This window comes from Pseudophryne corroboree, chromosome 2 (genome assembly GCF_028390025.1).
Source record: "Pseudophryne corroboree isolate aPseCor3 chromosome 2, aPseCor3.hap2, whole genome shotgun sequence".
Lineage (NCBI taxonomy): Eukaryota > Metazoa > Chordata > Amphibia > Anura > Myobatrachidae > Pseudophryne > Pseudophryne corroboree.
This window is the reverse complement of record NC_086445.1, coordinates 29631219-29656847: the sequence shown is the minus strand read 5'-3', so window position 1 is coordinate 29656847 and position 25629 is coordinate 29631219. Positions and strand designations below refer to the sequence as shown.

At 48.7% G+C, this 25629-nt stretch overlaps 1 protein-coding gene across 2 annotated transcripts in view; it reads right to left on the bottom strand.

The window, feature by feature from the left end:
* The window catches only part of LOC134994354 (piwi-like protein 1), a 549333-nt gene that overhangs the window by 126901 nt on the left and 396803 nt on the right, over window positions 1–25629 (bottom strand). For both annotated transcript variants that reach the window (XM_063950974.1, XM_063950975.1), the window contains one exon: window positions 25379–25490. In XM_063950974.1, the coding sequence (XP_063807044.1) occupies window positions 25379–25490 (112 nt within the window). The remainder of the gene's footprint in view (window positions 1–25378; window positions 25491–25629) is intronic.

Genomic DNA, 25629 nt, shown 5'->3' with positions numbered 1-25629 from the left:
TATTGAATACTCTTGGCCACCCTAGGGTGCAACCTTGCATCATCATAGTCGACACTGGATTCGGAATCCGTGTCGGTATCAGTGTCTGCTTTCTGGGAAAAGGGACGTTTATGGGACCCTGAAGGGTCTTGTGACACAGTCAAAGCCATGGATTGACTGACTCCCTGCTTTTTCCTTGGACTCTGCTTTGTCCAATCTCTTATGTAATAAGGTCACATTAGCATTTAAAACATTCCACATACCCAACCAATCAAGTGTCGGCTGTGCCGACGGAGACACCACCACCATCTGCTCTGCATCCTCCCTAGAGGAGCCTTCCGCTTCAGACATGTCGACACACACGTACTGACACCCCCACACACACTGGGATATATGAATATGGGGACAGCCCCCCAATAAGGCCCTTTGTTGAGACAGAGAGAGAGTATGCCAGCACACACCCAGCGCCACTAGATACTGAAAGCAAAGTCCCAGTCTGTACAGAGCTTTTTATATATAATTGGAACCAAATAAATGTGCCCCCCCCTCTTCGTTTTTTGTCCCGTTACTTGTACAGCAGGGGAGAGTCCGGGAGCAGCTTCTCTGCAGCGTGCTGTGAAGAAAATGGCGCTGGTTAGTGCTGGAGGGTCAAGCCCCGCCCCCTCGACGGCGGGCTCCGGTCCCGCTCATTTGTTTATACTGGTGGGGGTTTTATAACATACGGCCTCCGCAGTATCTGATAATGGTGCCAGTTTTATGTGAGGTAAATATTGCTGCCCAGGGCGCCCCCCCCCTGCGCCCTGTACCCTTGCTGTGCCTTGTGTGTGTGTGGGAGCAATGGCGCGCTGCGCGGTACCTCTCTGAAGATCTGAAGTCTTCTGCCGCCTTTGAAGTCTTCTTACTTCATATACTCACCCGGCTTCTATCTTCCGGCTCTGTGAGGAGGATGGCGGCGCGGCTCCGGGACGAACAGCAAGGACGACACCTGTGTTCCGACCCTCTGGAGCTAATGGTGTCCAGTAGCCTAAGAAGCAGAGCCCATCAGTCCAGGAAAGTGGGTCTGCTTCTCTCCCCTCAGTCCCACGAAGCAGGGAGCCTGTTGCCAGCAGTGCTCCCTCAAAATAAAAAACCTAACAAAAGTCTTTTCAGAGAAACTCAGTAGAGCTCCCCTGCAGTGCATCCAGTCTCCTCTGGGCACAGGATCTAACTGAGGTCTGGAGGAGGGGCATAGAGGGAGGAGCCAGTTCACACGCATCTAAAGTCTTAGAGTGCCCATGTCTCCTGCGGAGCCCGTCTATACCCCCATGGTCCTTACGGAGTCCCCAGCATCCTCTAGGACATAAGAGAAATTAATATTATATTTGACCGGTCATAAACAATAAAAAAAATAAAAATCACATTTCAAATTTCATATTTAACAACACTACGGAGGTGGATCCGAATTACTGTGTGCACAGAAATAATAAGATTTTAAACCTACCGGTAAATCTTTTTCTCCTAGTCCGTAGAGGATGCTTGGGACTCCGTAAGGACCATGGGGTATAGACGGGCTCCGCAGGAGACATGGGCACTCTAAAGAACTTTTAGTATGGGTGTGTACTGGCTCCTCCCTCTATGCCCCTCCTCCAGACCTCAGTTAGACCTCAGAGGAGATGGACAATATGAGGAAAGGATTTTGTTAATCTAAGGGCAAGATTCATACCAGCCCACACCAATCATACCATATAACCTGGAATATACGCAACCAGTTAACAGTATGAACAAAAACAGTATCAGTCAACGACCGATCTCAACTGTAACATAACCCTTATGTAAGCAACAACTATATACAAGTCTTGCAGATTTTCCACACTGGGACGGGCGCCCAGCATCCTCTACGTACTAGGAGAAAAAGATTTACTGGTAGGTTTAAAAATAGGATTTTGGTACTTACCAGGTAAATCCTTTTCTTTGAATCCATAGGGGGCACTGGCGTACTCTAGGGATATGGACGGTTCCACAGGAACTAGGCACTGAATAAGTTAAAATTTGAGACTACTTCTCCCCTCCATATCCCAGAGTACCTCAGTGTTTTTTTACTGAGCCGAACAGGAGCTATAGAGGTTAATGGAGAATTACATATAACAAACGGACAACAATAAAGTTGACACATAACGTTACTGACAACTATCAGTTGACACCAACCCAATAAACTTGCTAATTTGAACCAGTTGGTAAGAGTGTGTTACCATAAGATCCCCTGAACATACCACAAGCCAGGAAAACTGCTCTGGGTGGGCGTCCAGTGCCCCCTATGGATTCAAAGAAAAGGATTTACCTGGTAAGTACCAAAATCCTATTTTCTTTTTCATCCACTAGTGGTCACTGGAGTACTCTAGGGACGTACCAAAGTATCCCCCCTGGGCGGGAGAGCTGTTTGATACCTGTAACACTAGACGGCCAAAGCTAGATGCTGATGCCGCAAAAGTATCAAACTTGTAAAAGCGCACAAACATGTGCACTGAAGACCATGTAGCCGCACTGCAAAAGCTGTGTCGTAGAACTCCACGACCAGCTGCCCATGACATTCCCGGAGAACATGTGAAATGAGCCGTTACTGATGTAGGCGGCTGTAACCTAGCATGAAGGTAAGCCTGACGTATGGTCAGTTTTATCCATCTGGATAAGGTCTGCTTAGAAGGTGGCCAACCCATCTTGGCCGCATCATAGAGGATAACAACGTATCCGTCTTAGGAACTGTAGACGTTCGGAATACATAAACGCGTAATGCGCGTACCCCAACCAAAATTCCAGAATCTCCTGTTAACGCAGGAACTACTATTGGATGATTGATGTGAAAAGAGGACCCTACTTTTGGTAGGAAAGCGGGATTCGTCCAAAGTTCCGCTCTGTCATTATGAAACACTAAATACGGTGGCTTGCATGACAAGGCACCCAAATCTGAAACCCGCCCTGCCGAAGCTAAGGCCAGGAGAGAAATTGTTTCCCAAGTGAGAAACTTAATATCCACTTGTTGTAAGGGTTCGAAATAAAAAGACTATAAGCAATCTAAAACCAGATTCAAGTCCCATGGCGCAGTAAGTGGAGTGTAATGGAGGCTGTACTTTGAGGACACCCTGCATAAAGGTGTGTACCGACGGCAATAGAGCCAATCTTCTTTGAAAATAAATTGACAACGCAGATATCTGCACCTTTAGTGTGGATAAACGCCGACCTCCATCTAACCCCATCTGTAGACATAACAAAAAAGATGATGTCGGAACTTCCGAACTTTACACCAACCTATATAGGCACGCCAAATTCTGTAATAATGAGCTGCCGTAACTGGCTTACTAGCATGTAACATGGTTGGTATAACCTATTCTGGAATGCCCTCTCTTTTTAAGAGGGCTGTCTCAACAGCCACTCCGTCAACGCCGCCGCGCTAAATCGGAGAAATAGAACGGACCCTGTTGTAACAGGTCCGGACGCAGTGGGAGCGGCCAAGGAACGTCCGCAAGTAGACCGCGAAGATCCGTAACCAAGCTCTCCGAGGCCAATGAGGAGCCACTAGTATGACTGTGGCGGACTCTCTTTTGATCCGTTTTAGCAACAGAGGGAGCAGCCGAAAACAGTGGAACAGATATACGAGACTGTATGGCCACGTGATTGTGAGAGCATCCACCGTCACTGCCTTTGGATCTCTCGTTCTGGACGCGTACTGGGGCGTTTGATAATTGTGGCGAGATGCCATCCGGTCCACTTGCGGGTAACCCCACCTCTGGAGCAACATGTGAAACACTTCTGGATTTAATGCACATCCTGGATAAAAAATCCCGACAGCTGAGATAATCCGCCTCCCAGTTGTCCACTTCAGCAGCTTCCACTATTCCGAACCCTCGCCTTTCTGGAAGGGGGGAAGGGATGTGGAACATTGAAAAATCAAAAATAAATCCAATAACTGTGGAGAAACTCCACAGGCCTAGTTGCTCGGTGAGCACCGAAAAAACACTGAGGTGCTCTGGGATATGGAGGGGAGAAGTAGTCTCAAATTTTAACTTTTTCAGTGCCTAGTTCCTGTGGAACCGTCCATATCCCTAGAGTACTCCAGTGACCCCTAGTGGATGAAAAATCTTATTTTCTCAGACGTCCTAGAGCAGAGGTTCTCAAACTCGGTCCTCGGGGGCACACACAGTGCATGTTTTGCAGGCAACCCAGCAGGTGCACAGGTGTATTAATTACTCACTGACACATTTTAATAGGTCCACAGGTGGAGCTAATTATTTCACTTGCGATTCTGTGAGGAGACCTGCAAAACATGCACTGTGTGCGCCCCCCGAGGACAGAGTTTGAGAACCTCTGTCCTAGAGGATGCTGGGGACTCAGTAAGGACCATGGGGTTTATACCAAAGCTCCAAACCGGGCGGGAGAGTGCAGATGACTCTGCAACACCGATTGAGCAAACGCGAGGTCCTCCTCAGCCAGGGTATCAAACTTGTAGAATTTAGCAAAAGTGTTTGAACCCGACCAAGTAGCTGCTCGGCAAAGCTGTAATGCCGAGACGCCTCGGGCAGCCGCCCAAGAAGAGCCCACTTTCCTAGTGGAATGGGCCTTTACTGAATTTGGTACCGGCAATCCAGCCGTAGAATGAGCCTGCTGAATCGTGTTACAGATCCAGCGAGCAATAGTCTGCTTAGAAGCAGGCGCACCAACCTTGTTGGCTGCATACAGAACAAACAGAGCCTCTGTTTTCCTAACCCTAGCTGCCCTGGCTACATAAATTTTTAAGGCCCTGACTACGTCCAGGGACTTGGAGTCCTCCAAGTCCCCCGTAGCCACAGGCACCGCAATAGGTTGGTTCATATGAAAAGAAGAAACCACCTTAGGCAAAAATTGAGGACGAGTCCTCAACTCTGCTCTATCCACATGAAAAATCAAGTAGGGGCCCTTGTGAGACAAGGCTGCCAACTCAGACACCCGCCTTGCAGATGACAAGGCCAGCAACATGACCACTTTCCAAGTGAGCAATTTTAATTCCACCTTTTGAAGAGGTTCAAACCAGTGTGATTTAAGGAACTGCAACCCCACGTTAAGGTCCCATGGTGCCACAGGTGGCACAAAAGGAGGCTGGATGTGCAGCACTCCCTTTACGAAAGTTTGGACTTCTGGGAGAGAAGCCAATTCCTTCTGAAAAAATATAGATAGGACCGAAATCTGTACCTTAATGGAGCCTAATTTTAGGCCCATATCCACGCCTGACTGTAGGAAGTGGAGCAAACGACCCAGATGGAAATCTTCCTTAGGAGCATGTTTGGTTTCACACCAAGATACATACTTCCTCCAGATACGGTGATAATGTTTCGCCGTCACCTCCTTCCTAGCCTATATCAGAGTAGGGATGACTTCCTCCGGAATACCTTTCTCAGCTAGGATTCGGTGTTCAACCACTATGCCGTCAAACGCAACCGCGGTAAGTCTTGGAACATGCAAGGCCCCTGCTGCAGCAGGTCGTCCCTGAGAGGAAGAGGCCACGGATCTTCTGTGAGCAATTCCTGAAGATCTGAACCACGAGCCAATCTGGAACCACGAGTATTGCTTGTACTCTGTTTTGTCTTATGAGTCTCAACACTTTTGCGATGAGAGGTAGAGGAGGGAACACATAGACCGACTGAAACACCCATGGTGTCACCACGGCGTCTACCGCCACTGCCTGAGGGTCACTTGACCTGGCACAATACCTCCTAAGCTTTTTGTTGAGGCGTGACTCCATCATGTCTATTTGAGGAAGTCCCCAAAGACTTGCTATCTCTGCAAAGACCTCTTGATGAAGTCCCTACTCTCCTGGATGGAGATCGTGTCTGCTGAGGAAGTCTGCTTCCCAGTTGTCCACTCCCGGTATGAAGACTGCTGACAGAACACTTATGTGATTTTCCGCCCAGCGCAGAATTCTGGTGGCTTCCGCCATTGCCACTCTGCTCCTTGTCCCGCCTTGGCGGTTTACATGAGCCACGGCTGTGACGTTGTCTGATTGAATCAGAACCGGTAGGTCGCGAAGAAGACACTCCGTTTGTCGTTGTAAATGGCCCTCAATTCCAGCACGTTGATGTGTAGACAAGCCTCCTGGCTTGACCATAGTCCTTGAAAATTTCTTCCTTTTGTGACTGCTCCCCATCCTCGGAGGCTCGCGTCCGTGGTCACCAGAACCCAGTCTTGAATGCCGAACCTGCGACCCTCTAGAAGGTGAGCACTCTGCAGCCACCAAAGGAGAGACACCCTGGCCCTGGGGGACAGGCTTATCTTTTGATGTAGGTGTAGATGGGACCCCGACCATTTGTCCAGAAGGTCCCACTGAATTGTCCTCGCATGGAACTTGCCGAAGGGGATGGCCTCGTAGGTTGCCACCATTTTTCCCAGAACTCGAGTGCATTGATGAACAGACACTCTCTTTGGTTTTAGCAGGTCCCTGACCATGTTTTGGAGGTCCTGGGCTTTTTCTATTGGTAGAAAAACCCTCTTCTGTTCCGTGTCTAGGATCATGCCTAGGAATGATATTCGAGTCGTTGGAATCAACTGTGACTTTGGCAGATTGAGAATCCAACCGTGTTGATTTAACATTCTCAGGGAGAGCGACACGCTTTTCAGCAATTGCTCTCTTGATCTCGCCTTTATCAGGAGATCGTCCAAGTATGGGATAATTGTGACTCCTTGTTTGCGCAGGAGCACCATCATTTCCGCCATTACTTTGGTGAAAATTCTTGGGGCAGTGGAAAGCCCAAACGGCAACGTCTCAAACTAGTAATGACAGTCCTGTACCGAGAAACGCAGGTATTCCTGATGAAGAGGAAATATGGGGACATGAAGGTAGGCATCCTTCACTTCCAGCGACACCATAAAATCCCCTGCTTCCAGGCTGGATATCACAGCCCGGAGTGATTCCATCTTGAATTTGAACTTTTTCAAGTATAGGTTCAGGGATTTTAGATTCAAAATGGGTCTGACCGAAGCATCCGGCTTCGGGACCACAAACAGTGTTGAATAGTACCCTTTTCCTTGTTGGTCTAGGGGGACCTTGACAATCACTTGCTGTTGACACAGCTTTTGAATTGCATCTAATACCACTTCCCTCTCCGGGGACGAGGTTGGCAAGGCAGACTTGAAAAATCGGCGAGGGGGCACCTCTTCGAACTCCAGTTTGTAACCTTGGATTACAATTTCCAACGCCCAAGGATCCACGTCTGATAGAACCCAGACCTGGCTGAAGAGTCGAAGACGTGCCCCCACCGGTGCGGACTCCCTCCGTGGAGCCCCAGCGTCATGGGGTGGATTTAGCAGAAGCGGGGGGGAGGACTTCTGCTCCAGGGAACTAGCCAAAGCAGGTGTTCTCTTACCTCTACCCTTACCTCTGACGAGGAAAGAGGAGCCCCGACCTCTTCTGGACTTATGCGACCGAAAGGACTGCATCTGATATTGAGGGATTTTCTTTTGCTGTGGGGGAACAAAAGGCAAAAAAGTAGATTTACCCACGGTAGCTGTGGAAACCAGGTCCGCGAGACCATCCCCAAACAAAACTTCACCCTTGTACGGTAAAACCTCCATGTGTTTCTTTGAGTCGGCATCACCTGACCATTGGTGGGTCCACAGAGCTCGTCTTGCCGAAACTGCCATGGCGTTGGCTCTGGACCCAAGCAGCTCCACGTCTCTTTGAGCGTCTCTCATATATAAGACTGCGTCTTTAATGTGAACTAAAGTCAGTACAATGGTTTCCTTGTCCAGGGTATCCATGTCAGCCAACAAGGTATCTGTCCATGCTGCAACAGCGCTACAAACCCATGCCGATGCTATTGCCGGTCTGAGTAAAACACCCGTATGTGCATAAATAGACTTTAAGGTAGTTTCCTGTCTACGATCCGCGGGATCCTTAAGGGCCGCGCTGTCTTGAGACTGTAGCGCCACCTTCTTGGACAGACGCGTTAACGCCTTGTCCACCCTGGGCGAGGATTCCCACTGTATCCTGTCCTTTGCAGGGAAAGGATACGCCGTAAGAATCCTCTTGGGAATCTGCAGTTTTTTGTCTGGAGTTTCACAAGCTATTTCAAATAATTCATTCAGTTCATGAGATGGGGGAAACGTTACCTCAGGTTTCTTTCCTTTGAACATGTGTACCCTCGTGTCAGGGACAGAGGGGTCATCTGCGATATGCAAAACATCTTTTATTGCAATAATCATATAATGAATACTTTTGGCCACCTTAGGGTGTAACCTTGCCTCATCATAGTCGACACTGGAGTCAGAATCCGTGTCGGTATCAGTGTCTGCTATTTGTGATAGGGGACGCTTTTGAGACCCTGACGGGCCCTGTGACCCAGTCAAATCCGCGGATTGACTCCCTGCTGTTTCCCTGGACTCAGCTTTGTCCATTCTCTTATGTAATAAGGTCACATTAGCATTTAAAATATTCCACATATCATACCAATCATGAGTCGGCGTTGCCGACGGAGACACCACAATCTTCTGCTCCACCTCCTCCTTGGATGAGCCTTCCGCTTCAGACATGCCGACACACGCGTACCGACACCCGTACACACACACAGGGATATATCTATAAGGGGACAGTTCCCCAACAAGGCCCTTTGGAGAGAGAGAGAGAGAGAGAGAGAGAGAGAGAGAGAGAGAGAGAGAGAGAGAGAGAGTATGCCAGCACACACCCAGCGCCAATTGACACTGGAAACAATTCCCAGATATAGCGCTTTATATATATTAACAGTGTAATACACTCACTGCGCCTAAATGTGTCCCCCTCCTCTTTTTCAGCCCTGTGTCACCGATCTGCAGGGGAGAGTCCGGGGAGCCAGCTTCTCTCCAGATCACTGTGGAGAAAATGGCGCTGCTTAGTGCTGAGAGACCAAGCACCGCCCTTTAGTGGCGGGCTTCGGTCCCGCTCAAAATTACAATTAATGGCGGGGGATGTACATGTCTACTGACTCCACAGCCCATATGTGAAAAATGACAAAACGGAGGTTTATATTGCTGCCCAGGGCGCCCCCCCTGCGCCCTGCACCCATCAGTACCTGTCAGTGTGTGTAACGTGTGGGAGCTTACCTCAGTGAAGATCTGAAGTCTTCTTTCTTCTTATACTCACCCGGCTTCCATCTTCCGGCTCAGCGAGGAGGACGGCGGCGCGGCTCTGAGACGAACGGCAGGGGGAGACCTGCGTTCCGATCCCTCTAGAGCTAATGGTGTCCAGTAGCCTAAGAAGCAGAGCCTATCTTTAAGTAGGTCTGCTTTTCTCTCCTCAGTCCCACAATGCAGGGAGCCTGTTGCCAGCAGTGCTCCCTGAAAATAAAAAACCTAACAAAATTATTTTATCAGAGAAACTCAGTAGAGCTCCCTGTAATGCACCCTATCTCCTCTGGGCACAGAATCTAACGGAGGTCAGGAGGAGGGGCATAGAGGGAGGAGCCAGTGCACACCCATACTAAGAATTCTTTAAAGTGCCCATGTCTCCTGCGGAGCCCGTCTATACCCCATAGTCCTTACGGAGTCCCCAGCATCCTCTAGGACATAAGAGAAAATAAGATTTTACTTACCGGTAAATTTATTTCTCGTAGTCCGTAGAGGATGCTGGGACTCCGTAAGGACCATGGGGAATAGACGGGCTCCGCAGGAAATAGGGCACTTTAAGAAAGCTTTGGATTCTGGGTGTGCACTGGCTCCACCCTCTATGCCCCTCCTCCAGACCTCAGTTAGGGAAACTGTGCCCAGAGAAGATGGACAGTACAAGGAAGGATTTTTGTAAATCTAAGGGCGAGATCCATACCAGCCAAACCGTATAACTTGTGATAAACAACCCAGTTAACAGTATGAAAACAACATAGCTTCGGTTCAACCGATAAACTATAACATAACCCTTATGAAAGCAACAACTATATACAAGTCTTGCAGAAGAAGTCCGCACTTGGGACGTGCGCCCAGCATCCTCTACGGACTACGAGAAATAGATTTACCGGTAAGTAAAATCTTATTTTCTCTAACGTCGTTGAGGATGCTGGGACTCCGTAAGGACCATGGGGATTATACCTAAGCTCCCAAACGGGCGGGAGAGTGCGGATGACTCTGCAGCACCGAATGGAGCAAACAGGAGGTCCTCCTCAGCCAGGGTACCAAACTTACAGAACTTTGCAAAGGTATTTGACCCCGACCAAGTAGCAGCTCGGCACAGCTGTAGTGCCGAGTCCCCTTGGGCAGCCGCCCAAGAAGAGCCCATCTTCCTAGTGGAATGGGCCTAAACCGATTTAGGTAACGGCAATCCTGCCGTAGAATGCGCCAGCTGAATCGTGTTACAGATCCAGCTAGCAATAGTCTGCTTTGAAGCAGGGCCGCCAACCTTGTTGGCTGTATACAGGACAAACCGTGCTTCTGATTTGCAGATCCTAGCCGTTCTGGCCACGTAAATTTTCAAAGCCCTGACCACATCAAGGGACTCGGAATCCTCCAAGTCACGCGTAGCCACAGGCACGACAATAGGTTGGTTCATATGAAAGGATGAGACCACCTTTGGCAGGAATTGAGGACGGATCCGCAATTTCGCTCTATCCATATGGACAATCAGATTTAGTGAGAAAAAGCCTCCAATTCCGAAACTCGCCTAGCCGAAGCCAAGGCTAACAACATGACCACCTTCCAGGTGAAATATTTCAACACCACTGACTTAAGTGGTTCAAACCAATGTGACTTAAGGAACCGTAACACCACGTTAAGGTCCCAAGGTGCCACCACCGGTACAAAAGGAGGCTAAAAATGCAGTACTCCCTACACAAACGTTTGTACTTCAGGAAGAGAAGCCAATTCTTTTTGGAAGAAAACGGATAAGGCCGAAATTTGAACCTAATCGATCCTAATTTCAGGCCCAAGTTCACTCCAGTTTGAAGGAAGTGAAGCAGACGGCCCAAAAGGAATTCCTCCATAGGAGCATTCCTGGCCTCACATCAGTAAACATATTTTCGCCATATTCGGTGATAATGTTTCAATGTCACTTCCTTCCTAGCCTTAATTAGGGTAATGACCTCCTCCGGAATACCCATTACCGCTAGGATCCGCGGTAAGTCTTGGAACAGACAGGGCCCCTGCTGCAGCAGGTCCTGTCTTAGAGGAAGAGGCCACGGATTCTCTGTGAGCATTTCCTGCAGATCTGGATACCAGGTCATCCGTGTCCAATCTGGAACAATGAGAATTGGTCTCACTCCTCTTTTTCTTATTATCCTCAACACCATGGGTATGAGAGGAAGAGGAGTAAACACAGAGACCGACCGGAACACCCACGGTGTCACTAGGGCGTCCACAGCTTACTGCCTGAGGGTCTCCTGACCTGGCGCAATAACTCTGCGGCTTTGTGTTGAGGCGGGACGCCATCATGTCTATCAATGGCAGTCTCCACCGAATTGCAATCTGTGCTAAGACTTCCTGATGAAGTCCCCACTCTCCAGGACGTAGGTCGTGTCCGCTGAGGAAGTCTGCTTCCCAGTCGTCCACTCCCGGAATGAACACTGCTGACAGTGCGCTTACATGATTCTCCGCCCAGCGAAGAATTCTGGTGGCTTCCGCCATCGCCACTCTGCTCCTTGTGCCGCCTTGGCGGTTTACATGAGCTACTGCGGTGACGTTGTCTGACTGGATCAGAACCGGTTGGTCGCGAAGTAGGGACTTCGCCTGATGTAGGGCGTTGTATATGGCCCTTAGTTCCAAGAAGTGAAGACAAGTCTCTTGACTTGACCAAAGACCTTGGACATTTTATTTTTCCCTGTGTGACTGCTCCCCAACCTCGGAGGCTCGCGTCCGTGGTCACCAGGATCCAGTCCTGAATGCCGAACCTGCGGCCCTATAGAAGGTGAGCAACCTGCAGCCACCACAGGAAAGATACCCTGGCCCTGGGGGAGAGGTAGGAGCACCATCATTTCCGCCAATTACCCTGAAATTGGTAATGACAATACTGTACCGCAATTCTCAGGTAAGCCTGATGGGGTGGATAAATGGGAACATGAAGGTATGCAGCCGTTATGTCTAGATACACCATCAAATCCCCCCTTTCCAGGCTGGCCATAATCGCTCTGAGCGATTCCACTTTAAATTTGAACCTTTTCCAGTATAGGTTCAGAGGTTTTAATCTTAAATAGGTCTGACAGAACCGTACGTATTCAGGACTACAGCCAAGGTTGAGTAATAGCCCCTTCCTTGTTGCAGGAGGAGAACATAGAGCACCACCTGTTGGTGATGCAATGTGTGAATTGTATTTAATATAACTCCCCTTCTGAGGGAGTAACCTGTAGGTCCGATAAGGAAAACCGGCGACAAGGCACGTTTCGAATTCCTTTGTAACCCTGAGAACAATTTTTATTGCCCCGGGATCCACCTGTGAGTGAACTCAGATGTGGCTGAAGAGTCGAAGACGTGCTCCCCCTGGGACGGACTCCCCTAGCGGAGCTCCCGCATCCTGCGGTGGATGTAGTAGAGGCCGGGGAGGACTTCTGTTCCTGGGAACTAGCTGTGCCCCGTGCCCTTACCTCTGGTAAGAAAGGACGCTCCTCATACTTTCTTGTTATTCTGCGACCGAAAGGACTGCATTTGATAATGTCGTGCCGTCTTAGTCTGTGAGGGAATATAAGGCAAAAGATCAGAACTACCAGCTATAGCTGTGGAGACCAGGTCCGAGAGCCCTTCTCCACACAATCCCTCAGCCTTGTGAGGTAAACCCTTCATATGCCTCTTTTAGTCGGCATCACCTGTCCATTGCATGTTCCACAGGACAAGCCTAGCAGAAATCGACATAGCATTGACTCTAGAACCCAGTAGACTAACGTCTCTTTGGGCATGTCATATATATATATATATATATATATATATATATATATATATATATATATATATATATATAATAAGACAACATCTTTTACATATAACTATATATATATCTATATACTAGGGACAATAACATGGCATCCTTATCTAGGGGTTAAACCACCGCTGATAAGGTATCTGACTATGCCGCTACAGCGCTATAAACCCATGCCGACACAATCGCCGGTCTGAGTAGTGTACCAGAATGTGTGTAAATGGTCTTCAAAGTACTTTTACTGCATGCTATCTGCAGGATCCCTGAGGATAGCTGTTAAGTCAGCGCTACCTTTTTGGGTAAACGTGTCAATGCCTTGTACACCCTAGGGGAAGATTCCCATCTTATCCTGGCCCCATTAGGGAAAGGATATTCCCTGAGAATTCTTTTTGGGAAGCTGCAGCTTCTTGTCTGGAGATTCCCGCTCTTTTCCTTCATGAGAGGAGGGAAATTTACCTCAGCTTTCTTCCCCTTAAACATGTGTACCCTTGTGTCAGGGACAGAGGAGTCATCAGTGATATGCAAATCATCTTTTATTACAATAATCATATATTGAATTCTTTTCTGCCAGTCTTGGCTGTACTTTGCATTATCGTAGTCAACACTGGAGTCAGACTCCGTGTCAATAACAGTGTCTATTATTTTGGATAGTGAGCGTTGTGAGACTCTGAAGGTCTCTGTGACATAGGGGCAGACATGGGTAGATTCCCTGGGGTATATGCAATTGCGGTCGAATTCGCGGCAATTTTCGCCGTTTTTCAAATTCGACCAAATTCGCCAGGTGAATTCCGGAAGGTGGCTTCCGGAATTCACCATATTCAATGAAAAACGGATTCGCCAGGGTCGCGGGCGAAAATCGGCCGATTTGGCGGATTTTGCCGCGATTTTAAAAAACGGGAAAAATCGTGAAAAACCCGAAAAAAAAATGGCGTGGGGCCCCCCCCCAAAGCATAACCAGCCTCGGGCTCTTTGAGCTGGTCCTGGTTCTAAAAATGCAGGGGAAAAATTGGCCAGGGATCCCCCGTATTTTTAAAACCAGCACCGGGCTCTGCGCCTGATGCTGGTGCCAAAAATACGGGGGACAAAAAGAGTAGGGGTCCCCCGTATTTTTAACACCAGCATCGGGCTCCACTAGCTGGACAGATAATGCCACAGCCGGGGGTCACTTTTATGCCGTGCCCTGCGGCCGTGGCATTTAATATCCAACTAGTCACCCCTGGCCGGGGTACCCTGGGGGAGTGGGGACCCCTTCAATCAAGGGGTCCCCCCCCCCCCAGCCACCCAAGGGCCAGGGGTGAAGCCCGAGGCTGTCCCCCCCCATCCAATGGGCTGCGGATGGGGGGGCTGATAGCCTTTGTGAAAATTAAAAGATATTGTTTTTTCCAGTAGTACTACAAGTCCCAGCAAGCCTCCCCCGCAAGCTGGTACTTGGAGAACCACAAGTACCAGCATGCGGGAGAAAAACGGGCCCGCTGGTACCTGTAGTACTACTGGGAAAAAAATACCCAAATAAAAACAGGACACAGACACCTTTGACAGTAAAACTTTATTACACACTACCGACACACACATACTTACCTATGTTGACACGCCGACTGCCACGGTCTCCGACGATCCGAGGGTACCTGTGAAAAAATGATACTCACCTTCCAGCGTCCAGAGAGATAAATCCACGTACTTGTTAAAAAAAAAGAAAACGCAAAAACCCGAGCCATACCGGACTAGAAAGGGGTCCAATGTTTTCACATCAGACCCCTTTCTCCCGAATGCCGGGACATCACGTGACTCCTGTCACTGATGTCCCTTCAGCCAATCAGGAAGCGCTACTGCCGTTGCGCTCACCTGATTGGCTGAGCGCTGTCTGTACTGTGACAGCGCCTCGCAAAGCCGCTCCATTACTTTCAATGGTGGGAACTTTGCGGGTAGCGGTGGGGTCACCCGCCGGTCAGCCGCTGACCGGCGGGTGACCTTACCGCTAGCCGCTAAGTTCCCACCATTGAATATAATGGAGGGAGCTGTGCGATGCGCTGTCACAGTGCGGACAGCGCTCAGCCAATCAGGTGAGCGCAACGAAGTTGCGCTTCCTGATTGGCTTAGAGACCTGTCTGTGACAGCTGTCACTGACAGGTCTCATTCGTGGAAAGGTGTCCCATGTGTCAGCATGGGACCCCTTTCAGTCCGGCATGGAGCGGGTGTTCGCTTTGTTTTTTTGCCAAGTACGTGGATTTATCTCTGGACCATGGCTGAGGTGAGTATATTGAACTTTTCTTTTCAGGTATCCGTGGATTCTACATGGAGAAGAGGACCGATGTCGGCGTGTGAACATAGGTAAGTATGTGTGTGTCGACGTATGAAATAAAGTTTTACTGTCGACGGTGTGTGTGTCCTGTTTTTATTTGGGTATTTTTTTCCCAGTAGTACTACAGGTACCAGCGGGCCCGTTTTTCTCCCGCATGCTGGTACTTGTGGTTCTCCAAGTACCAGCTTGCGGGGGAGGCTTGCTGGGACTTGTAGTACTACTGGAAAAAACAATATCTTTTTATTATCACAAAAGGCTATCAGCCCCCCCCATCCGCAGCCCATTGGATGGGGGGGGGGACAGCCTCGGGCTTCACCCCTGGCCCTTGGGTGGCTGGGGGGGGGGGGACCCCTTGATTGAAGGGGTCCCCACTCCCCCAGGGTACCCCGGCCAGGGGTGACTAGTTGGATATTTAATGCCACGGCCGCAGGGCACGGCATAAAAGTGACCCCCGGCTGTGGCATTATCTGTCCAGCTAGTGGAGCCCGATGCTGGTGTTAAAAATACGGGGGACCCCTACTCTTTTTGTCTCCCGTATTTTTGGCACCAGCACCAGGCGCAGAGCCCGGTGCTGGTTTTAAAAATACGGGGGATCCCCTGTCAATTTTTTCCCCGCATTTTTAGAACCAGGACCAGCTCGAAGAGCCCGAGGCTGGTTATGCTTTGGAGGGGGGACCCCACGCCATTTTTTTTTATGATTTTACCGTTCCAGCATTAAAAAAAAAATAAAAAAAATAATAATATTTTAAAAAATATATAAATAATATTTGTGCCTCCAAAAAAAAAAAAAAAAAGTACCTAATCCCTTCTAATATAAATAGATCTTCTATTCCCAGAAAAAAAAACACAAAAAAAAACATGTTTAAAATTTTTTTATTTGTTTTCACCCTCCAAAGTGTGGCGGATTGAAAATGACGAATTTGCTGTCTAAAAGCCCTGCTGTCGAATTTCCAAACTTGAATTGAATATGCTTTGGTCGAATTGCAGCACTTGTATCATTGCAGAAAAGTCGAATTTGCAAAAATTCGAATTTCAAAAAGTCGAATTTTGAAAGTCCGTTTTTTGGTCGGAAAGCACTGAATTGCATAGGCGATTTTTTTTTTTGGTCGAAAATGACCCGAAATTCGACAATTTCGGGAATTCGACCGCAATTGCATATACCCCCCTGTCTGTTCTCTAATCTTTTGTAATAAGTTCATCTTAGCACTTAATTTCACATATCCAATCAGGTGTCGGCGTTGTCGACGGAGAGACCACTCACCCACACAGATTTGCTCCATCTCTTCCTTAGGAGAGCATTTTACCGCAGACTTGTCGACACACACGTACCGACACACTCCACACACACACGGAATCTCTTATCTGAAGACAGGTTCCCCCCTAGGCCCTTTGGAGAGACAGATAGAGAGAATGCCAGCACACACCCCAGCGCTATATAACCCAGGAAAAAACACAGAATGTTTACCCAGTAGCGCTGCTGTAATGTATAATCGCCAAATATGTGCCCCCCCTCTACTTTAAAACCCTCTTCACCGTGTGTCAAGCAGGGGAGAGTCCGGGGAGCTTCCTCTCAGCGGTGCTGTGGAGAGAAAATGGCGCTGGTGAGTGCTGAGGGAGAAGCCCTGCCCCCTCGGTGGCGGGCTTCTGTCCCGCTCAAACTTACTAAAATATGGCGGGGGCTCTTTTATATACATGTACAGTGCCCACCTGTGCATGTATATATACTTTTTGCCATAAGAGAGGTGTTATATTGCTGACCAGGGTGCCCCCCCTGCGCCCTGCATCCTTACAGTGACCGGAGTGTGTGAGGTGTATGGGAGCAATGACGCACAGCTGCGGTGCTGTGCGTTACCTCAGTGAAGCTCTGAAGGCTTCTGCCGCCTGAGACGTCTTCTGACTTAGTTTCTTCTGGCTCTATGAGGAGAACGGCGGCGCGGCTCTGGGGGTGTACGCCCAGTAAGAACCTGTGTTCACCCCCTCTGGAGCTAATGGTGTCCAGTAGCCGAGGAAGCAGAGCCTATCTTAGACAAGAAGGTCTGCCCCTCTCTCCTCAGTCCCTCGATGCAGGGAGCCTGTTGCCAGCAGTGCTCCCTGTAAAAATCTAGAAAAAATCCAAACAAAAATGCTTTCTAGGCAGAGAACTCAGGGAGCTCCCTGCAGTGCACCCATCTCGCTCTGGGCACAGTGTAAAACTGAGGTCTGGAGGAGGGGCATAGAGGGAGGAGCCAGCGCACACCCAGAATCCAAAGCTTTCTTAAAGTGCCCTATCTCCTGCGGAGCCCGTCTATTCCCCATGGTCCTTACGGAGTCCCAGCATCCTCAAGGACGTTAGAGAAATATAGAAATACAAGGACAAAATGTCATTAACTGCAATAATAAGAATTTACTCACCGGTAATTCTATTTCTCGTAGTCCGTAGTGGATGCTGGGGACTCCGTCAGGACCATGGGGAATAGCGGCTCCGCAGGAGACAGGGCACAAAATTTAAAAGTTTGACCACTAGGTGGTGTGTACTGGCTCCTCCCCCTATGACCCTCCTCCAAGCCTCAGTTAGGATACTGTGCCCGGACGAGCGTACACAATAAGGAAGGATTTTGAATCCCGGGTAAGACTCATACCAGCCACACCAATCACACCGTACAACTTGTGATCTGAACCCAGTTAACAGTATGATAACGTAGGAGCCTCTGAAAAGATGGCTCACAACAATAAACAACCCGATTTTTTTGTAACAATAACTATGTACAAGTATTGCAGACAATCCGCACTTGGGATGGGCGCCCAGCATCCACTACGGACTACGAGAAATAGAATTACCGGTGAGTAAATTCTTATTTTCTCTGACATCCTAGTGGATGCTGGGGACTCCGTCAGGACCATGGGGATTATACCAAAGCTCCCAAACGGGCGGGAGAGTGCGGATGACTCTGCAGCACCGAATGAGAGAACTCCAGGTCCTCCTTAGCCAGGGCATCAAATTTGTAGAATTTTACAAACGTGTTCTCCCCTGACCACGTAGCTGCTCGGCAGAGTTGTAATGCCGAGACCCCTCGGGCAGCCGCCCAAGATGAGCCCACCTTCCTTGTGGAGTGGGCATTGACAGATTTAGGCTGTGGCAGGCCTGCCACAGAATGTGCCAGTTGAATTGTGCTACAAATCCAACGAGCAATCGTCTGCTTAGAAGCAGGAGCACCCAGCTTGTTGGGTGCATACAGTATAAACAGCGAGTCAGATTTTCTGACTCCAGCCGTCCTTGAAATATATATTTTCAATGCTCTGACAACGTCCAGCAACTTGGAATCCTCCAAATCGCTAGTAGCCGCAGGCACCACAATAGGCTGGTTCAGGTGAAACGCTGATACCACCTTAGGCAGAAAATGAGGACGCGTCCTCAATTCTGCCCTGTCCGAATGGAAAATCAGATATGGGCTTTTATACGATAAAGCCGCCAATTCCGACACTCTCCTGGCTGAAGCCAGGGCCAGTAGCATGGTTACTTTCCATGTAAGATATTTCAAATCTACCGATTTGAGTGGCTCAAACCAATGGGATTTGTTTGAACCTTAATGGACCCTAATTTGAGGCCCATAGATAATCCTGTTTGCAGGAAATGTAGGAATCGACCCAGTTGAAATTCCTCTGTCGGGGCCTTCCTGGCCTCACACCATGCAACATATTTTCTCCAAATGCGGTGATAATGTTGTGCAGTCACCTCCTTCCTGGCTTTGACCAGGGTAGGGATGACCTCTTCCGGAATGCCTTTTTCCCTTAGGATCCGGCGTTCAACCGCCATGCCGTCAAACGCAGCCGCGGTAAGTCTTGGAATAGACACGGTCCCTGCTGAAGCAGATCCCTTCTTAGAGGTAGAGGCCACGGATCTTCCGTGAGCATCTCCTGAAGTTCCGGGTACCAAGTCCTTCTTGGCCAGTCCGGAGCCACTAGTATCGTTCTTACTCCCCTTTGCCGTATAATTCTCAGTACCTTGGGTATGAGAGGCAGAGGAGGGAACACATACACTGACTGGTACACCCATGGTGTTACCAGAGCGTCCACAGCTATTGCCTGAGGGTCTCTTGACCTGGCGCAATACCTGTCCAGTTTTTTGTTGAGGCGGGACGCCATCATGTCCACCATTGGTCTTTCCCAATGGACTACAATCATGTGGAAGACTTCTGGATGAAGTCCCCACTCTCCCGGGTGAAGATCGTGTCTGCTGAGGAAGTCTGCTTCCCAGTTGTCCACTCCCGGGATGAACACTGCTGACAGTGCTATCACATGATTTTCCGCCCAGCGAAGAATCCTTGCAGCTTCTGCCATTGCCCTCCTGCTTCTTGTGCCGCCCTGTCTGTTTACGTGGGCGACTGCCGTGATGTTGTCCGACTGGATCAACACCGGCTGACCCTGAAGCAGAGGTTTTGCCAGGCTTAGAGCATTGTAGATTGCTCTTAGTTCCAGTATATTTATGTGAAGAGACGTTTCCAGGCTTGACCACACGCCCTGGAAGTTTCTTCCTTGTGTGACCGCTCCCCAGCCTCTCCGGCTGGCATCCGTGGTCACTAGGACCCAGTTCTGTATGCCGAATCTGCGGCCCTCTAACAGATGAGCACTCTGCAACCACCATAGCAGAGAGACCCTTGTACTTGTCGACAATTTTATCCGCTGATGCATCTGCAGATGCGATCCGGACCATTTGTCTAGCAGATCCCACTGAAAAATTCGTGCATGGAATCTGCCGAATGGAATCGCTTCGTAAGAAGCCACCAGTTTTCCCAGGACTCTTGTGCATTGATGCACAGACACTGTCCCTGGTTTTAGGAGGTTCCTGACGAGTTCGGATAACTCCCTGGCTTTCTCCTCCGGAAGAAATACCTTTTTCTGAACAGTGTCCAGAATCATCCCTAGGAACAGCAGACGTGTCGTCGGGATCAGTTGGGATTTTGGAAAATTCAGAATCCACCCGTGCTGTTGGAGCACTGCTTGAGTTAGTGCTACTCCGACCTCCAGCTGTTCTCTGGATCTTGCCCTTATCAGGAGTTCGTCCAAGTAAGGGATAATTAATACGCCTTCTCTTCGAAGAAGGATCATCATTTCGGCCATTACCTTGGTAAAGACCCTGGGTGCCGTGGACAATCCAAACGGCAGCGTCTGAAACTGATGACAGTTTTGTACCACGAACCTGAGGTACCCTTGGTGTGAAGGGCAAATTGGGACATGAAGGTAAGCATCCTTGATGTCCAAGGACACCATAAAATCCCCTTCTTCCAGATTCGCTATCACTGCTCTGAGTGACTCCATCTTGAACTTGAATTTTTGTATGTACAGGTTCAGAGATTTCAGATTTAGAATAGGTCTTACCGCGCCGTCCGGCTTCGGTACCACAAATAGCGTGGAGTAATACCCCTTTCCCTGTTGTAGAAGGGGTACCTTGATTATCACCTGCTGAGAATACAGCTTGTGAATGGCTTCCAATACCGTTCTGAGGGAGACGTTGGCAAAGCAGATTTTAGGAACCGGCGAGGGGGAGACTTCTCGAATTCCAACCTGTAACCCTGAGATACTACCTGCAGGATCCAGGGGTCCACCTGCGAGTGAGCCCACTGTGCGCTGAAATTCTTGAGGCGACCCCCCACCGCCCCGGAGTCCGCTTGTAAGGTCCCAGCGTCATGCTGAGGCCTTTGCAGAAGCCGGGGAGGACTTCTGCTCCTGGGAAGGGGCTGCTTGCTGCAGTCTCTTACCCTTTCCTTTGCCTCGGGGCAAATATGAATGTCCTTTTGCTCGCTTGTTCTTATAGGAACGAAAGGACTGCGGCTGAAAAGACTGCGTCTTTTTCTGCTGGGAGGGGACTTGAGGTAAAAAGGTGGACTTCCCGGCTGTTGCCGTGGCTACCAAATCCGATAGACCGACCCCAAATAATTCCTCCCCTTTATACGGCAATACTTCCCTATGCCGTTTGGAATCCGCATCGCCTGACCACTGTCGTGTCCATAGACTTCTTCTTGGACATCGCACTTACTCTTGATGCCAGAGTGCAGATATCCCTCTGTGCATCTCGCATATAAAGGAATGCATCCTTTAATTGCTCTATAGTCAATAAAATACTGTCCCTATCCAGGGTATCAATATTTTCAGTCAGGGAATCCGACCAAGCCACCCCAGCACTGCACATCCAGGCTGAGGCGATTGCTGGTCGCAGTATAACACCAGTATGTGTGTGAATACTTTTTAGAGTATTTTCCAGCCTCCTATCAGCTGGATCCTTGAGGGCGGCCGTATCAGGAGACGGTAACGCCACTTGTTTGGATAAACGTGTGAGCGCCTTGTCCACCCTAGGGGGTGTTTCCCAGCGCGCCCTAACCTCTGGCGGGAAAGGGTATAACGCCAATAACTTCTTTGAAATTAGCAGTTTTTTTTATCAGGGGTAACCCACGCTTCATCACACACGTCATTCAATTCCTCTGATTCAGGAAAAACTACAGGTAGTTTTTTCAGACCCCACATAATACCCCTTTTTGTGGTACTTGCAGTATCAGAGATATGCAAAGCCTCCTTCATTGCCGTGATCATATAACGTGTGGCCCTACTGGAAAATACGTTCGTTTCTTCACCGTCGACACTAGATTCGGTGTCCGTGTCTGGGTCTGTGTCGACCGACTGAGGCAAAGGGCGTTTTACAGCCCCCGACGGTGTTTGAGACGCCTGTACAGGTACTAACTGGTTTGCCGGTCGTCTCATGTCGTCAACCGACTTTTGCAGCGTGCTGACATTATCACGTAATTCCATAAACAAAGCCATCCATTCCGGTGTCGACTCCCTAGGGGGTGACATCACCATTACCGGCAATTGCTCCGCCTCCACACCAACATCGTCCTCATACATGTCGACACACACGTACCGACACACAGCAGACACACAGGGAATGCTCTGATAGAAGACAGGACCCCACTAGCCCTTTGGGGAGACAGAGGGAGAGTTTGCCAGCACACACCAAAGCGCTATAATTATATAGGAACAACCTTATATAAGTGTTGTTTCCTTATAGCTGCTTAAATATATATAATATCGCCAAAAAATGCCCCCCCTCTCTGTTTTTTACCCTGTTTCTGTAGTGCAGTGCAGGGGAGAGCCTGGGAGCCTTCCTAGCAGCGGAGCTGTGTAGGAAAATGGCGCTGTGTGCTGAGGAGATAGGCCCCGCCCCCTATTCCGGCGGGCTCTTCTCCCGGTTTTTCTGAGACCTGGCAGGGGTGAAATACATCCATATAGCCTCATGGACTATATGTGATGTATTCTTTTTAGCCAGAAAGGTATTAACATTGCTGCCCAGGGCGCCCCCCCCAGCGCCCTGCACCCTCAGTGACCGCCGGTGTGAAGTGTGCCTGAGCGCAATGGCGCACAGCTGCAGTGCTGTGCGCTACCTCATGAAGACTGAAAAGCCTTCAGCCGCCGGTTTCTGGACCTCTTCTTACTTCGGCATCTGCAAGGGGGTCGGCGGCGCGGCTCCGGTGACCCATCCAGGCTGTACCTGTGATCGTCCCTCTGGAGCTAGTGTCCAGTAGCCTAAGAAGCAAATCCATCCTGCACGCAGGTGAGTTCACTTCTTCTCCCCTAGGTCCCTCGTTGCAGTGAGCCTGTTGCCAGCAGGACTCACTGAAAATAATAAAACTATCAAAACTTTTACTCTAATCAGCTCTTTATGAGAGCCACCTAGATTGCACCCTGCTCGGACGGGCACAAAAACCTAACTGAGGCTTGGAGGAGGGTCATAGGGGGAGGAGCCAGTACACACCACCTAGTGGTCAAACTTTTAAATTTTGTGCCCTGTCTCCTGCGGAGCCGCTATTCCCCATGGTCCTGACGGAGTCCCCAGCATCCACTAGGACGTCAGAGAAATTGCTTTAAAAGTCCATAATCTTAGTGCAGGACTAGTGTAACACCAAGAAATTGATCATTTCCAACATGGATATACTTTAACATAGTTCCTTGATGACTTGCTACTAATTATATAGCAATGCAGTGTATTTAGCTGCTCCACATCGGAGCCTTACGTGTTTGGCATCCACAGGGCAATTAGCGAAGGAGAGTCCTGGTATCGTGAGAGGTAGGCTCTGGCTGCGGGATCCGGCACTTTGCTGGCGCCTGTAGATTTGTGTTACTCCCGTCCTCAATGCACTATGAGTCCCATCATAGAGGACGGGACTCAGTGCATTGAGGACGTTAGTAACAGTTGGGCGCCCTCTATATCACAAGTTACAGCAGTGTTCCCCTATACGAGCAGATACTTTACGCAATCCCTGATCTAGGCCATGCATGTACTGTAGAAAGGAAAGGAACTAGACAATCTACTAGAAGAAAGGCGAAACAGAAAAATATATAGCAATTCAGACTTTGTTCTTTTATGAATTCGCTCAATAGTACAATAAGGTCACGCTGCTGTTTAACTAGAGGCACACCAAGACTACAAAAATCTAAAACAAAAGAAATGAAATGAAACAGTGTTGTGTATTGGTAATTATAAACTCTGGAATACGGTAGTAAACGGCCCATGATACATGTTCCATAAAGTTTACGTAATTCACGTTTATTAACAATGCTGTAACCCAAATAAAATATTTATACAGGTTGAGTATCCCTTATCCAAAATCACACATTTTTTGTTCCCCTACGGAGATAATGACACATACAGTATATATGTATATTATGTTTATCTATATATCTGATATAAATATATATATATATATATATATATATATACATACACACACACACACACACACACACATACATATAGTATATATGTGTCATTATCTCAGTAGGGGACCCAAAAACGTGGGATTTTGAATTGTGGATACTCAACCTGTACTAAAATGAAATGGAGGAGCAGCATGGACTAGAATGAAGAGACCCTGGAATAAGGTTGATGGACATAAATGGTATCCGTTCACATGGTCGACCATGTTATGGTCGACAGTCATTAGGTCTACCACTATTGGTCGACATTGACATGGTCGACACATGAAAAGGTCGACACATGAAAAGGTCGACATGAGTTTAACTTTTTTTTCTTTTGGGGAACTTTTCCATACTTTACGATCCACATGGACTACGATTGGAACGGTAAAGTGTGCCGAGCGAAGGCACCATGCCCGAAGCATGGCGAGCGAAGCGAGCCATACGAGGGGACGCGGTGCACTAATTGGGGTTCCCAGTCACTTTACGCAAAAAACGACACCAAAAAAAGAAAGAAAAAACTCACGTCGACCTTTTCATGTGTCGACCATGTGTCCATGTCGACCATGTCAATGTCGACCAATAGTGGTCGACCTAATGACTATCGACCATAACATGGTCGACCATTCATACCGGAACCGACATAAATACGTGTCCTCAAAAATCCATCAAGCGATCTGTTTAGCCAGATGAAATGTACAATTGTCCAGTAAAGCTATTGATAAACAGTCTCCAAAAGCTAGTGAAATAACGTTAGAACAATGTCTCGTTCACCTCTTAATATGTAGTCCACAGGCATACAATACCTCAGTGGGGTGGTGGTGTATATATATGTCCTGAAAGCTGACTGCCCGCCTCCAGCACAAACAGTTTCTTCCTCCGGTTCTGTACTCTCAGCTAAGCGCTGTGATGTACCGCAGTCTCCCGGAGGTCACATGACTACCTTGTGTCTACTGCGTAGCTCCATGTGTCGGGAAGTTAGTCAGTGAACAAACAACTGTTTGGGAGCTCAGAGTTCCCACTATCATCTACCCTGTGACTTATTGGATCCCTCAGCAAAAATCTTTGATCAGGAGGCGAGCAGGTACTGGCGTCCAGTGACGTCTGCTGAGGAGGAGGCACTATGCTGTCTCAGGGATGCATCTACTCTCCAAGGGACTAGCACACCATCGTCCACAGCAAGGTGCTCAGACCATAGTCACACCTCACCGCCTGCTAGTCTCCAGCCACGAAGCGGCCAGAGATGGTTAAGCAGAGACTGGTCCACGTGCGCAGTTGTGTAAGCGAGGGGTGCAACTGCTACTGTACTTCCATCATCAGAGTACAGATAGGAATCTTCTAATGCAGGGACACTGTGAAGTCAGAGGTACCTCTACATGAAATTACACTCATACATCTTACTGGTTCATGTGAGCCACTCACCGGATAATAGACCATGAAAACAACATGCATCAATGTGAAATAAATGTCCTGATCAGCTGTGAGCAGAACACACGTCTCTTTAATCTTACATTTTTGTAGTAATCCAGAAAGCTGATCTCACTTCCATCAGCCTTTTTAAATGTGGACTCTGGAGACATATTCCAGGCAATCTCATCTACACGGTAGGTTTTATTGTTGTATCTGGAAGAGAGAAAAGAAGCCATGAACCAAATCTTTGTACAACTGCATGTTCCCCCAGCTAAAAGGAGGGACCAACTATGTGATCCAAGTATGGACTAGCTACGAGATTAATGCAGATGTGTCCTCATACATCAGGCCA